Genomic DNA, 15,414 nt, shown 5'->3' on the forward strand with positions numbered 1-15,414 from the left:
AGAATGGATGTCTGTCTATTTGTGAAGACGTATTTCGATGGCTGAGCCAATGATTCAGTTTGTGTATGCTCAACAAACTCTCCCTTAAAATTATAGATATAAATTTTAGTGTCAAAAAAAAAAAAAAATTAGATAAAGATATTGAAATGAAATCAGTGAAGCTTTATTTTAAACGGTGCCTATTGAACACTTATTATTTACCCCAACTTATAAGGATTGAACTCTCTCAAACCAAGTTAATATTATTTGAAAATAATTGAATATTTTAAATTGCTTACAGTACACCCCATGCAATTACACGTAACACTTTTTTTAATTAGTCAAAGTCTCGTGCCATGCATCACAACAAACGCCGAAGTTTATGTTTCCTTGTCTAAAGTTCGTAAATCTGTTCAGTTTTTGTTTTCACTTTCTAAATGGATTTCAGAAACTCTTTCAAATCTCACAGCTCTTACAAACAGATTCGTAGCCCAGGAGATCAAAGCGAGACAAGCACTCCTGAGCACCGTCCGATTCTCCACGATCCCGATATGGACCACCACAAAACAGAGAGCTCTAGTTCTATCCCTGAAGACTGTCGGGACGCACACGTGGACCGTGACCCTAGCTACAACTTTTGGCAAGACAACAAAACTTCCGAACAGGCGGCCGTGGCGGCGGCGGCTGCAGGAACCAGCGGCAGAGAACCAACCGTTATGACTCGAAAGAGCGGTAGAATAAGCAGAAGTTTCAACTTCGGATCAGGAAAGCCCCCACCTTTGGAGGAATCGCCCACGAAAATGGCAGGAGGAGAGCAACGACAATGGGGAGGAGGAGGAGAGATCACAGTCGATGTGGATCAAGAGAACGACGAGGACGCAAGTCGCCACACGTTACCAACGCCAGCATCAACAGCTCGGACATCATTCGACGCATCTAGGGAACTGCGAGTCTCTTTCAAAGTCCGTGGAGCTGGTGGTAGTACAAACTTCACCGGTTCGGTTGCTTCTTCGTCTACTACTACTCCATCGTCTTCTTCGTCCACGACACTGCGGACGAATCAAGACACACAACAGCAGGAAGACGAGGTTGTGAGATGCACTTCAAACACGTCGTTTCAGAGGAAGTCGGAGCTTATTTCGAGGGTTAAGACAAGATCAAGGCTTCAAGATCCGCCACGAGAGGAAGACACGCCTTACTCTGGTTGGAGATCTGGTCAGTTGAAATCCGGGTTACTTGGGGATATTGATGAAGAGGATGATCCATTAGCCGATGAAGATGTACCTGATGAGTATAAAAGAGGGAAGCTTGATGCTATAACATTGCTCGAGTGGCTTAGCTTAGTGGCTATAATAGCTGCATTGGCGTGTAGTTTATCAATACCTTCTTGGAAGAAAGTGAGACTTTGGAACTTACATTTGTGGAAATGGGAAGTTTTCTTGCTTGTTCTTATATGTGGGAGGTTAGTCTCAGGATGGGGGATCAGAATCATCGTCTTCTTCATCGAAAGAAACTTCCTCCTGAGAAAGAGGGTTCTTTACTTTGTGTACGGTGTGCGAAGAGCTGTTCAGAACTGTCTTTGGCTAGGTTTGGTTCTCCTCGCGTGGCATTTCTTGTTCGACAAGAAAGTACAAAGAGAGACAAAGAGCAAGTTTCTTCCATACGTAACCAAGATCTTGGTGTGTTTCTTGTTAAGCACCATCTTGTGGTTGATCAAGACGCTAGTGGTTAAAGTCATGGCTTCTTCATTCCACGTTAGCACCTACTTTGATCGGATTCAAGAAGCTATGTTTAACCAGTACGTGATCGAGACGCTATCTGGTCCTCCAATGATCGAGATGAGCAGGATTGAGGAAGAGGAAGAGAAGGCTCAAGAAGAGATTTTCAAGATGCAGAACGCAGGTGCTAATTTACCTCCGGATCTTTGCGCGGCTGCGTTGGCACCGGGGAAGAGCGGGAGAGTGATGAATCCGAAACTCTCACCGATCATTCCGAAAACAACGGCTGACAGTGGGATCAGCATGGAGCACCTTCACAGGATGAATCACAAGAACATCTCAGCTTGGAACATGAAGAGACTAATGAAGATTGTGAGACATGTTTCTCTTACCACGTTAGATGAGCAGATGCTTGAATCCACATACGAAGATGAATCCACCAGACAGATACGAAGCGAAAAAGAAGCTAAAGCAGCTGCAAGAAAGATTTTCAAGAACGTAGCTCAACGTGGCGCAAAGTGTGTGTTCATAGTTTACTTTTATTTTTATCTTTATCTTTATTAGAACCAATCTTGAGTTTTGCTGATAAACTCATCTATCTGAATGAACAAAAGGCACATTTACATTGATGACTTGATAAGATTTTTGCGAGAAGACGAGGCGATGAAGACAATGAGCCTATTCGAAGGTGCACCAGAGACCAGAAGGATTAGCAAATCAGCTTTGAAGAACTGGCTGGTAATTGCCTATTCTCCAAGATTCTCCAGATTTCTGTTGTGTATATATATATATATATATATATATATCACTCTGTTGTTGACTTTGATTAGGTCAATGCTTTCAGAGAGCGAAGAGCTCTTGCCCTGACACTCAACGACACCAAGACAGCTGTGAACAAGCTCCATCACATGATCAATATTGTCACTGCCATTGTCATAGTTGTTATATGGCTTGTCCTTCTCGAAATTGCATCCTCCAAGGTACTTCTCTTTGTAAGCTCACAAGTTGTACTCTTGGCCTTCATCTTTGGGAACACTGTCAAGACCGTCTTCGAGTCAATCATCTTCTTGTTCATCGTGCATCCTTACGATGTTGGTGATCGCTGTGAGATTGACGATGTACAGGTAAAAATAACAAAGATTGTTCACCTTTGGCTATTATTTACCCTTAACTTAATTTGCTAACAAAAGTTTATCTTAAATTTAGTTGGTGGTGGAGGAGATGAACATACTTACCACAGTGTTCTTGAGATATGACAATCTGAAGATTATGTACCCGAATAGTCTTCTATGGCAGAAATCGATCAGCAATTATTACCGAAGTCCAGACATGGGAGACGCAATCGAGTTCTGTGTCCACATTACTACTCCTGTTGAAAAGATTGCAACGATCAGGCAAAGAATATCAAAGTAAAAACAAACACTCTAGCCCTTTACTGCTTATTATGCATGTCTTTATAATACTTTTGAAAACCATGTGCTAATCCTTCTTCTTCTTTTTTTTTAAATGGCAATGTAGCTACATTGACAACAAGCCGGAGTATTGGCACCCATCAGCCAAGATCATCGTAAAGAACGTGGAAGGTTTGAACATGATAAGGTTGGTAATTTGGCCAGATCACAGATTTAATCACCAAGACATGCTTGAAAGATGGTCAAGAAGATCCGTGTTAGTCGAAGAAGTGATTAAGATCCTCCTCGAACTCGACATTCAGCACCGGTTTTATCCACATGATATTAATGTCAAAACAATGCCTACCGTTGTCTCCAGCAGAGTTCCACAAGGCTGGTCAGAAAACCCTGCTTGAATTTGATGAACAAACAAGGTGTCATTATTGTTGTTTTTTTTTTTTTTTTGCCTCAGACGAATGCAAAAGCGGTCTAACAATTTTTGTAACCAACAAACATCAATTAGCTTCGATACAACAATTTTGACCTTCTTAAGATTTTGTTTCAACATTTGGTTCCCAAAAGTTCTACACGAATTAATTAATCTATGACTTTACTACCCCTACACGTGCTTTTAGTATTAGGAAACAAACTAGGCTAACATCATCTAATCCGTTGAATCACAACAAGTTTGACCTTCTAAAGATTCATATTACACCATTTGGTCGCTGATACCACATAGAGTTGTACATTAAACAAACAAGCATCTTGGTGCTACTCTTGCATGTGCTTTTAGGATTAAGGAACAACTACAACCTCTTGACTAATCACTGATTAACTGTATTTTATCTGTTTTGAGTATTTATCGAATCAGATTATGTGTGTTTATATTATTTAGTCATATATCAGTTTTTAGGTTTTTTTATTTAGAATAGAACAAGTTCATTTGGATACAAAATAGCATATGAAGATGCAGAATTGTGCATATTCGCCAGATGTCTAACAGTGTATATAAGACCAATGGATAGTTTGATCATAAGATAGAGAATTGAATTATTTTATAATGCAAAATGGTTTGAGATCGATCGAACAGTGCCATCAAATGTTATGCATTGTTTACTGAAGATTGATATGTATACTAGTTCAATATAAGAAAAATAAGTTTTTGTTTTATTTATTTTCTTTTGATTTTTCTGAATTCGATTATGACATGACTTTGACATGTATCTGATATTTTGAGCCGTTATTTAGGCAAATGCAATTTCATCATCTTTTTTTTTACCGTCTTGTATGCGTAGATCACTATTATGTTTAAGGTTTCAAGGGAGTTCATGGATTGATGATTGTGATTTGTTAGAATATAGTATTTTTTTTTTTTTGTCACTGAGATTTCATTAATGAAAACTAAAAAAGAAATGGGCCAACCAGACCCAATTCATATGTCTGTTACAAACTAAGACAAAACTGAAGCGATGTTTTGGCTAAACCATCAGCAATGAGATTATCCGATCTAGAGATATGCGAGAAGGAAATTTTCAAAAAACCAGAGGAGATCGATCGTATGTCGTAGACAATACCGATGATTTCTTTGTACTGGAGATTACCATTTATGGCTCTTACGAGCGTTGAGTTGTCGGAGAAAAGTGCTAGGGATTCGATTCCTAGAGTTTTCGCCATGCCGAGGGCTGATCTAACCGCGAGAGCCTCTGCGATGAGTGGTGATGCTACGGAGTGTAGTGCCGTCGAACCCTCCACTGGATTAGCTAGCTGAGACCCCGAGAAGATCCACCCTAATCCGGCGGAGTTTGTAGGTGCTTGCCATGCTGCGTCCGTTTTACAGCTAATTAAACCTTCTGTCTGTGGACTCCTTTTTGCTTGAACCATCGGTTGTTGGAGGCGAGAAGGTACTTTGCTAATCTTTGATCCTGTTCTGTTTGCTTCTGACCACTCCTTTGCTAACCCTAACCCCGTCTGTGCAGTTTCTTCTGGCGCGAAGGTCTTGTCTTCAAAAATCAGCGTATTTCGGGCTGTCCATAAAGCCCAAAAGATCCATGGTAGAACACTGTAGACAATTCCAGAGGGAGGGAGACAAACTGTTGATCGAAACTTGACGATTATTTCTTTGAAAGAAGGTGTAGAGGCCGCAGCTATGTGAACTGCTTGTCGTAAGGGAATGCAATTCCAGACCTTTCTCGCAAAGAGACAGGTAAAGAACGCGTGAGTGTTCGTTTCTTGTTCCTTACACCTTTTACATTGCGCTGCTGATGGTAAACCTCTTGAGTGTAGGTTGGCTCCTAAAGGCAGGGCATTTTGCACAATCGACCAGAGAAAAGACTTCATTTTTGGTGAGAATTGTCCATTCCATACGTCTTTTATCCAACTGAATTCCTCTGTTTGACTTGTCTGGTTTGTGTTTAAACACTTTGCAGCCGCCCCCGCATTGTAGCCTGATCTGGTGGTGCAGTCTCCTGAAACTGTAGGGTGCCAAATGTATGAGTCCTCCGCTCCTATCACACTTGGTTGGAGCAGCTGTATCTGGGACATGAACTCCGGTAGCACTTCTTCAATGCGAGTCTTATTCCACTTTAGGTCATCTATTAGGAGGTCTGACACTGTTAGGTCCAAATCTGCTTCTCGAATAGGACCTATAGGCTTCTGTTTTTTCTCTAGTGACATCCAGGAGTCCTTCCATAGTCGAATGGTTTGGTCGTTGCCTACTGCCTTTCCTATGTTTTCTGTTAGCAGATTCCTTCCATGTAATATCCCTCTCCATCCATGAGAGCACGCTTGGGGTTAGTCTACCTCTAGAAAGTGTTTCCCATGACAATACTTCCCCAATAAAACACGTGCTAGGAGGCAACTAGGTTCTGTCACAATGCGCCACGCCAGTTTTGCTAATAGAGCTTGATTGAACAATTGTATATCTCTAAGCCCCAGTCCTCCCATTGCCTTAGGTGTCGTTAATTTGTCCCAAGCTACCCAACATATCTTCTTTTTTTCATCAGCTCCATCCCACCAAAACCTTGTTAATACTGATTGTATCCTCTTACACAGGCTAACAGGAAGCCAAAAGCAGGACATAGTGTACGTTGGGATCGCACTGAGCACGGCTTTGAGCATTGTAAGTTTCCCATGCTCTTGAGAGTCTTCTCGTTGACCAGCTGATTGCCTTATGTCGGATTCTGTCGACAATAGAGGTGAACAGATCTTTTTTCTTCTTGCCAAAGTGTTCAGGCAAACCTAAATACTTGCCTAGTCCTCCTTCCTTTTCAATGCCCAACACTAACTTTGCTTTTTCTTTTACCTCAGGTGGGGTTTTGCTAGAGAAGGTGATGGAAGATTTTGTTGTGTTGATCATCTGGCCGGAAGCTCTTTCATACTCTTTTAGGATCAGACGTATATTCTCGCAGTTTGTTGACGAGGCCAGGCAGAAGAACATTGTGTCATCTGCAAACAGCAGATGACTTACTCTTGGGCTACCTCGGGCTACTCTCACTCCTTGCAAGCGGCCTTCCCTTTCAGCTTTCTTGCACAGACCAGAAAGAACTTCACTACAAAGGATGAAGATAAAGGGAGAGAGCGGGTCACCCTGTCTAATCCCTCGGTACGGTTTCACTTCTCCATACACTGAGTCATTCACTAGGTAGGAGTACCTCACTGTAGAAACACATTGCATTATCCAGTTGACCCAAATTGCATGAAAACCCAATCTCTCTAGTACTTGTGAAATAAAATTCCATTCAATCCTGTCATAAGCCTTTGACATGTCTGTCTTGAGCGCCATAGTACAGTTTTTCTCCGCTTTTGATGTCTTTAGGAAATAGAGAACCTCATGAGTGATAAGCACATTGTCTGTAATAGCCCTTCCTGGAATGAATGCCGATTGATTCTCTGAGATTATAGAGCTTAGGACTAATTTGAGTCTGAGAGAGAGGAGTTTCGAAACAATCTTGTAGTAGATGTTGCATAGCGCTATGGGTCTGTATTCCTCCACTCGTTGTGCTCCTGTGACTTTTGGGATCAGTCTAACATATGTTTTATTGATCGTTGGTGCGAGGATCCCCGTTGAGAAGAAAAGTTGGACCTCCTTTACTACTGCTTCTCCGATAATCTCCCAATTAGATTGGAAAAAACTTGCTGAAAACCCATCAGGGCCTGGAGCTTTGTCAGCATGTATAGCAAAGGTAGCTTCCTTTATCTCTTGTGCTTGTGGGATACTAATGAGACTGTCATTCTGTTTCTCAGTTATGCAGGGTCTCAGGGCATCTTGGACCGTTTGGTTTCCTTCAAAACCTGTCGACTGGAAAAGTTCTGAATAGTATGCAGAGATCACCTTGGATATCTCTTCCTCCTCATACACTGGTAAGCCCTCCTTGTCTTCTAAAACTGAGAATCTATTCTTTGCTGATCTTCCTTTTGCAGCAGCATGGAAGTATCCAGTATTTGAGTCTCCAAGTATTAACCAGAGCTGTCTGCTCCTCTGTTTCCAGAACTCTTCTTCTGTGCTATAAAGATGGAGAAGCTTCAGGTCGAGCTCATGAATACATCCTTCATCTAGAATCGTATCTGCCATTGCCATATCTAACTTTTGTTTTATTTCTTCCAGGGACTTTTGACTATTTTCATGGAACCTTTTACTCCAAGCACAGATAGCCTTTCTACAGCTGGATAGTTTTTCTTCAACCGACATAGAATGTGAGGAATCCCATATCTTCCTGATCAGTTCTTTTATTTCCTCATTATCTCTCAAGCGTCTGTCATATCGGAAGATCTTCTGTCCCCTCTTCTTTGTAGTGTCCAAGAAAGTCAGTAGAGGTCTGTGGTCTGATCCTTCGTATTTCAAATATTGGCTTCTGCAGGATGGGAACATCTCCGTCCATTCACTGTTACTCATAGCTCGGTCCAACCTGCAGAGCACCAGATGGCTATGCCTCTTACCTCTCCAAGATAAGTAACTTCCTGAGAATTGTAGATCGAATAGTCCATTTAGTGATAGAAATGACCGGCAGGCACAGAAGGTTCCTTCAGCTCTTGCTGGGCCACCACATTTTTCACTATTGTCTACAATTTCATTGAAGTCTCCTGTAAGAAACCACGGTGCTCCAGAGACCGTTTGTAGATTTGTAATAGCATTCCACACTTGCACTCGTTTAGTATGGTCTGGCTCTCCATATACGAAAGTTGCATGAAACTCTTTCCCTTTGTATATTATTGTCGTGTCAATAAAGTTGTCTGAGGAGGAGATGACTTTGAGATCTATGTCTTTTTTCCATGACAGGAACAACCCTCCTCCTCCTGTCGTATGTGGTGGGACAACAAAAGAGTTATTGTGCTGGAGCCAATGGAGTTCCTTCAGCACTTTCTCCTTGGGGTTTTTGGTCTCCATGAGGAAGACAATGTCTGGATCGTTCTTCCTCTGGAGTTCTTTTAACCGCTGGACTGTTATGGGATTCCCCAACCCACAACAGTTCCAGCTCAGAATAGCTAAGGAGCTTGGTCTGGAAGGGGCCGAAAATCTGCCTTCTTCTTTGACATTGTTGGGATCAGCTGGATTGGAGGGTTTGCTGTGGGATGAGAGGGGCCTGCATCATCTTTTGTTATCATACGGGCTTGCTTTCTCGACGTTTTCCTCTCAGATATACCCCCCTTTTTTCCCGGTGAGTCCTGAAGTTGTGCTAGATTTCTTTTCTTTCATCTAGCTCCCCGTAGGATGCTTGGACTGATTCTTGGTGATCTCAACTTCAGCGGTTTCCTCGTTTTCCTTTTTGTTTTCTTCTGGATTGTTCTCATCGCAGTGTCTCCTTCAGGTTCGACTATAGGTTCTTGAGGCCGCAGAAAATTCTCTTGTGCTTCAGAATTTGGACTAACTATGATCGATCTTACTCTTGCAGCCCTTTCCTTTGCTGCAATTTGAGTGGTCTCAACAGTAGGAGAAGTTTCCTTAGAGAAGTGTTTCAGCCCATCATCCTCTTCTATTCCATTGACTGGGCTAAGAATCGTTGATGGGTCCGGGAACAGCCAGTCATTGCATGAGGCCTCATTCAAGGGAGGGGGCGTGACTGGATTGCTGTCACAGTCTCTTATTTGAAGGGGTGGATATCTCTGATTTGCTCTAGTAGCTGCCGCAGTCAAAATGGAGGCAGCTGTAGCCTCCATTAAGCCATTTACGTCACTAAAGTGTACCCTTTGTCTCCTTGCTGCTGCTTCTACCGGGTCAGGGCAGCTTAGGTATTGTCTTGTAACCTCGTGAAGTTCTTCCATAACTGTTTCTTTTGAAGGCTCTTTAGGATAGCTCTTTTCACCATAGACTAAAGCCAGTTGATTTTCAGATGCAGGGCGTTCTTGGTTTTGAGACTCTGTTCTGTAGGACGCTCCTTCGATAACCTTTACTAGCTTGGGTCTCCACTGGCTCGTGCTCCTTTGAGGGAATAGGTCTTTGCTTCTCTGGGACATACTTCCAGTATGTTCTCCCATTCTTGGTATAAGGTGGTGAATTGTAGGCCTGTAACTCCTCCTGAGCTGGTTTGTTCTTCCATGATTGTCTCTCAGAGTCCAATGATAGCTCTGCTCTTGCATATGGTGGAGGGTTGCGGGTTTGGCGGGTTCCAACTCTCCCCCCAAAAGGGTTACCGTGTCGATCAACTCTTTCATGGAAATCCTTAGCTGAGGGGTTTTCTGCCCCAGTACTCCCCTTTTGGGTTCTTCCCCGTGGTGGTATTAGTGTTGTTTCATTGTACCGTCTCTCAGGAAGACCTCCATGGTAAGCCTTATACGGGGATTTTGCTTCCTTTTCTTGTGTCTCTTCCGTGAGTTTTTTCACTCCCTCTTCTTCTCTTTTTGTTGGACAGTTCTTCCTCATATGAAGTAGCGAGTAGCAGTAGGTGCAGTGTGACTCAAGTCTCTCGTATTCCAGGGTGATGACACTCTCCTCCCCTGAGTCAAACTCGATAATGGGCTCCGTAACCAGTGGTTTTAGTCCATCGACAAGGACTCTGACTCTTGCTGTAGACTTCGTTAGCTCATGGTTCTCCAAAGTTCTTAGTTCTTGGCCCACCTTGACTATCATATCCTCATGCCAGAAGTGGAGAGGTAAGCCTTTGATCCTGATCCAGAAAGGGATCAAAGATGGGAATGAGCTGGAGATTATCGGTTCCCACCTTTGCAAAATAATTATCCAGTATGAGAAATGGTATGGTCTATTCTCCAGTACCCTTCTCAGATCTTCTTCTTTTTCAAATCTGAACTGAAAGCAGTGGTTTCCTAGACCTGAACCAACCACTCTTCCTTGTAGATTCCATTTGCGCGGTAAGGCTGGAATAAGAGCCCACATTCTCTGTTCCTGAGGGTTGGTGAGTCTCCCAATGAGGGTGAGAGCATTATCCCGGATAAGTGCCGAGTTATCAAGGTTTGGAGCCTTGATTCTCATAACTTTCCTTTCTTGGTCTTCATCTAAGTTGATTCTAATACTTGAACTTGATGGATCACCAAGTTCATGATTACTAGATTTTTAGTGCAACGAAAGTTATTGTTTAAATGTTTGAAAAAACTTAGATGAACGAAATATTTGTAGTCAATGGAAGTCGATATTTTATGAACCAATAAATCAAATTTACTACATGTTTAGATTTTTGAATTCAACAGAATTTAGTCTTCATATACATATATTTAAATTTTGAGAGAATAATAGTAAGGCCATCTACATTGCTAGTATCTCATCAAGTCTTTCACCATTAAAAAAATACAAAGGTGTTACTTTCTCCCATATAGATCAGACACGTTCAAATAGAAATAATCTTCAGAGAAATGTCTCGTCTGATCACAAGCTTGGTCTAAAAACATGGGCACACGACAAACAAAAAGAGGGAGAAAGAAATCAAGAGATGTTTCTACATTGAGCAGCTTTCACAAATTTATGACAGAGTTGATTAGTGTGTCATATTCTGATTGGTTCAACCTTTTTTATTTGAGAAAATTACACACACATACACTTTTTCTCTTTGCAATGACACTAAGAGGCACTTTTCATTTGCCACACACATTGTGGGTGCTGATTGCTGAATGTCCAACCTAAATGAATTAATTTATTTTTTTATTCTTTAAGTGTAAACTAAAGAGCCCACAACCCTGTATCTTTAGCTAACTAGTTTTTTCATGAAAAAATCATAAAACCCTTCTTTCCCAAAATTTCACATATATTTTATATATTTAAATAAATTCTCACATTATTAAAAACAAATTGATTTTTTTCTATATTTTAAGATCCATTTTAATATATATTTATATATGTTTTAACATTATATATTCTCACATAATATATATTTTCATATATATTAAGATTCATTTTTAGTATTGCACTGTAGTTGAAGACAAAACAATCGTAAGCCACAAACTTTTTTTGAACAAAACAAAATATGAAAAAATACAAAATGTGTGTAAGAAATATATGTGTCCACGACTCTTTTGTCCACGAATTTGATATCCACAATTCGTTCAAACGCAGTTTTTCCATCCACATCCACAATATTAATATAAATCACTATATTCATACATGAATCCACTTTTGGCTTGTTTTAGGTGCCAACTTGGCTATTCGTGATGAATTTATCAAGCACCAAGCATTTCACGTTCAGAATCTACATCTTTTCGTCTTTTTGTCTTTGTCTGCACTTTTCCCTTCCATGTCCATATTTTTTTTGTATAAATGTTAATATATAAAATATATATATGAAAATGGATGTTAAAATATAGACAAAAGTGTATAATTTATTGTAACAATTATTTTTGTTTTATATATCATACAATCCGACAAAAACATATATAAACACATGGAGAATAAATAATAAAGAAATAAAAGAAAAAAAATCTAACTAAACCAATATTTTTGTTATTTTTGTATCTCTATATTTTTTCAACACACACATTAGAAAACACTATTACCATATTACCAAAATATTAATTATATCTGTAAGTTCTCCCAACGACAGCACAACTAATTTCCTAAAGCTAATTTCTTAAAGGACCTATGGTAAATCAGTCAATATGAATTGTGCTCCTCATGATGTGTCTTATGAAATAATCAAAAAGACAAATGTGTCTAATAGTGTAACTCACTCTTTTTATTTTTCTCTTTTAGTATTCCAGATCATATTTTCTCTGTAGAACTACACAAAACACAAATATTTCTTATACAATTTCCTTAAGTTTAAACGATTAGTCTAATGAATGTGAGAGATCAACCATTGTGAAGCAAGTGATACACTGTAGAACAAGATATTGAATAGACTAGGAATAATATTAAGCTTATCTAACTAGGATTGAGACGAATCAATTCTTATCTATCGATACAGAATTATCTAAAATATGTTTGTATTTATCGCCAATAATAGCAGTAGTTCATACTAAATTTACACTACCAATTTGGTTAGCTAAATTGTTCTAGGCAATTTTCCTTTATTTTCGGTTATTTGTTGCAAATAAGAATGACAAAAAGGATTTGAATGCCAAAATATATAGAAACAATTTATCATTCGACAACTTCATTGCGGCAAGTCTTGTCACAAGGATAAGCACAGTCTATGAGTTTCGCTCCTCTTCTTTCGAAATACCAATCTCCCACAGCTACTGCAATCCTCTGTTTTCGTATATGCAACAAACATCACTAATAATTGGCCTTAAATCGTAAGAAAACTATCGAAAATAGTATAACGAAAATAGCATGATTTAATCAAGTATCGGATTTGCATTTTATGTCAGTCTAAAAAAATTAGATCAAAACAAAAGTTCAAACAAGAATAGTAGCTAAAGGTGTTAGTTTGGATGTTTTCCAATATGTTTTGTAGCCTTTCAATGGCTTGTTTGGCGGATTATATTGTAACTCACAAATCATGATCAATAGTAAAAACTGAAATGTTGCCTACCTTTTACCCAAAAAAAAAATAATGTTGCCTACCTTGTTCTTAACAGCAGGAGAGTTTTTGGAATACCATGTGTCCTGATTCTCTGTTTGGCAATGTGTAAAGCACGAGTTAATAAATACTCCGTTCTTACTTGGCTTTGTAAAACCATTGATCAAATTCACCATATGAGTCCTGAAACCTGTATTACACATTTCGAAAGCAGTATTAGAGTTATAAACCGGTATTGTAAATGTATCTAAACCGGGTCTGTTGCTTAGTATAAATAGAGACAATACACACATTTGTACAGTTGAGCTGAATATACAGACTTATACATTTCTAACTACCTTCATCTCTCTCTCTCTCTCGACTCAATCATCTAATAAGCAGCACTTCAGATGTTTATTCAAAATCAAGAACATTATTAGCTGATGTTTCACCTTGCAAGAACTTGATCTGAGATGCATTGCACTTTGCGATGTTAAGTCTACAGTCAGACCAACTTCCATTTGGATCTGCAGATTTAGGAGTTAAACTCTCTCGGATCTGCACAGATAGAATATATCAGAAAAGAAAAAAAAAATACATTTTCCCTTTTTGGATAAAGCTGGGGGTTAAAGAAGAGAATAAACTAGCCTGCCAAGAATCGTATGCAGCATTTAGAATAAACAATGACGTGTTCACTTGGTTTATTAGGTTTTGCGCGAAAAAACACTGCAGATATTGGAGCGTTGAGTAAAATCTCTTATGAGATCTATTTCACATGGTTTATTATAAAGATAAGCTAAACAGATGTAAGATGAAAACAAATACCGAAGTTGGATTAAGACGTTTTAAACATTCGTTAGAGAGCTGTGTTGTAACACTCTGTATAAACATTACACAATTATCATATTAGTATAGTAAAGACAAAGTGTAACACATAACAACTCTTATGTGTTCGTACCTGTAATTGTATTAAATCTCTGTATAAATTTCTAAGAGGTCGATCTCCAGCGACATCGGTGCTTCAGTTACATACATTACAAAACAATTCAACATATATATACGAAAGTTTTGTTGGTTTAAGTAGCTAGAAAAACACTCACGCATCAAGGAAAAGGCCAGCATCACTCAGACATTTTACTTTGCCTTTAGGGTAATACCATTTAAAATTATCACAGTAAAGTATCGCTGCAAGGCCTCCAGTAGAACATCCAGAAAGCAGAGCCTAATGTGGCATAAAGATCTTAGTCTCCCGGAAACGTAGGCATGGCACTGATATTACACGACATATGCATACACGAAACAACGACAAAAACGATGGTTACCTGCTTTGCCTCACGCAATCCATTGAATGTCATCAAGTCTACCATAACAGCTGTCCATATTCGCTTTCCTCTAAACTGAAGTTTTGCATCCTAATTGTATGTAGCAAAAGTAACATAGATCAATTAATAGGTTACAAAACACTTATGTTTTAGACTTGGCTTACCTTATTTTCATTGTCTCCCATTAAGGATCCACCGTCACAGGACCTAACTTTTACTTTGTTCCAGTTATAAAAGTCTGCAAACAAACGTTTGTATTAGCAACCTAAACAGAGATAAACATCACACATGGTGATTTATAAGACACTAACCTGGATTTTCCGCGGCTTTGTCACTTAGAATTCCTGTAAAAGGTATCTGTTTCTCCATATACTTGGACGATCCATGACTACTTTTTTTCATATTTACACAATCTTCGATGGTACCACACCATCCACCTCCCTATCAAAACATAAAATGAAATCATGTACGACTAATATTTTTAAACATATATCAGGAGAGACTAATTGCAACAAACCTCAAACTGAACGATCCAATTCTTTGCTCCTGAACCGGACCCGGGATGAAAATGATATCCGGAAGGACTTCCATCTAGACACACTGCAATAATAACAATGCTATATCAAATGAAGTTATGAATCAATGTTGGAAAATGTGAATATGGATCAGATCATGTTATAGAAGATGTTACCTGCTGATCTCTCAACAGGATTTTTAACGAAAGTGAGTTCTACCATTGTAGGCTTTGCTTTGGAATAGACATTATTTTCGGTCTGATACACATTTGTCCCATTAAAATCTGGGAGCCTCTCCATTTTATCAAACTCCAGCACCCCATTAACAGGGAGGATTAAGATGACACCAAACACAGTCAGACTCCATAAAAGTTTCTTCATTTCAAAGGAGACACAAAGTGGTTCACACTTTGATCAGAAACCTTGGTTTATATAGAAAAGCATATAAGATTGAGAGAGTTGCATTTGACCAGATCAGGGTATCGCAAAAGTTAAATGTAATTTGGTAATTCAGAGATAAGATCGCCGAATGTTACAAACAGATTGTATTTTTCTGAGATGACCAAAATTCTTTAAACTAAATGGCTTTTAATATATTTATAAAAACA

At 39.3% G+C, this 15,414-nt stretch overlaps 2 protein-coding genes across 2 annotated transcripts; one reads left to right on the plus strand and one right to left on the minus strand.

Annotated features, from left to right (window-relative positions):
• The first annotated feature begins 416 nt into the window (after nt 1-416).
• On the plus strand, nt 417-3,738 carry LOC106304764 (mechanosensitive ion channel protein 8-like). Its single transcript, XM_013741158.1, has 5 exons — nt 417-2,215; nt 2,312-2,435; nt 2,528-2,821; nt 2,904-3,106; nt 3,216-3,738. Exons 1-5 carry the CDS (start codon nt 417-419, stop codon nt 3,502-3,504), a joined length of 2,709 nt encoding a protein of 902 aa, XP_013596612.1. The 3' UTR covers nt 3,505-3,738.
• Nucleotides 3,739-12,501: 8,763 nt separating this feature from the next.
• On the minus strand, nt 12,502-15,200 carry LOC106304590 (pectin acetylesterase 2-like). Its single transcript, XM_013740994.1, has 12 exons — nt 14,983-15,200; nt 14,809-14,891; nt 14,603-14,732; nt 14,456-14,529; nt 14,292-14,381; nt 14,070-14,191; nt 13,928-13,988; nt 13,795-13,848; nt 13,618-13,695; nt 13,422-13,527; nt 13,035-13,180; nt 12,502-12,716 (listed from the first exon to the last, which is right to left on the minus strand). Exons 1-12 carry the CDS (start codon nt 15,185-15,187, stop codon nt 12,609-12,611), a joined length of 1,257 nt encoding a protein of 418 aa, XP_013596448.1. The 5' UTR covers nt 15,188-15,200; the 3' UTR covers nt 12,502-12,608.
• Nucleotides 15,201-15,414: the final 214 nt, after the last annotated feature.

This window comes from Brassica oleracea, chromosome C7 (assembly GCF_000695525.1).
Source record: "Brassica oleracea var. oleracea cultivar TO1000 chromosome C7, BOL, whole genome shotgun sequence".
NCBI classification, from domain to species: Eukaryota; Viridiplantae; Streptophyta; class Magnoliopsida; order Brassicales; family Brassicaceae; genus Brassica; species Brassica oleracea.

Excerpts from the sequence above, each read along its gene's own strand:
- LOC106304764 (XM_013741158.1), top strand. The coding sequence starts at position 417 with ATGGATTTCAGAAACTCTTTCAAATCTCACAGCTCTTACAAACAGATT. Across the intron at positions 2,436-2,527 it reads CAGCTTTGAAGAACTGGCTG|GTCAATGCTTTCAGAGAGCG; the intron begins GTAATTGCCTAT and ends GACTTTGATTAG. Across the intron at positions 3,107-3,215 it reads ATCAGGCAAAGAATATCAAA|CTACATTGACAACAAGCCGG; the intron begins GTAAAAACAAAC and ends ATGGCAATGTAG.
- LOC106304590 (XM_013740994.1), bottom strand. The coding sequence starts at position 15,187 with ATGAAGAAACTTTTATGGAGTCTGACTGTGTTTGGTGTCATCTTAATC. Across the intron at positions 14,892-14,982 it reads TCCTGTTGAGAGATCAGCAG|TGTGTCTAGATGGAAGTCCT; the intron begins GTAACATCTTCT and ends TTATTATTGCAG. Across the intron at positions 14,382-14,455 it reads TGGGAGACAATGAAAATAAG|GATGCAAAACTTCAGTTTAG; the intron begins GTAAGCCAAGTC and ends ACATACAATTAG.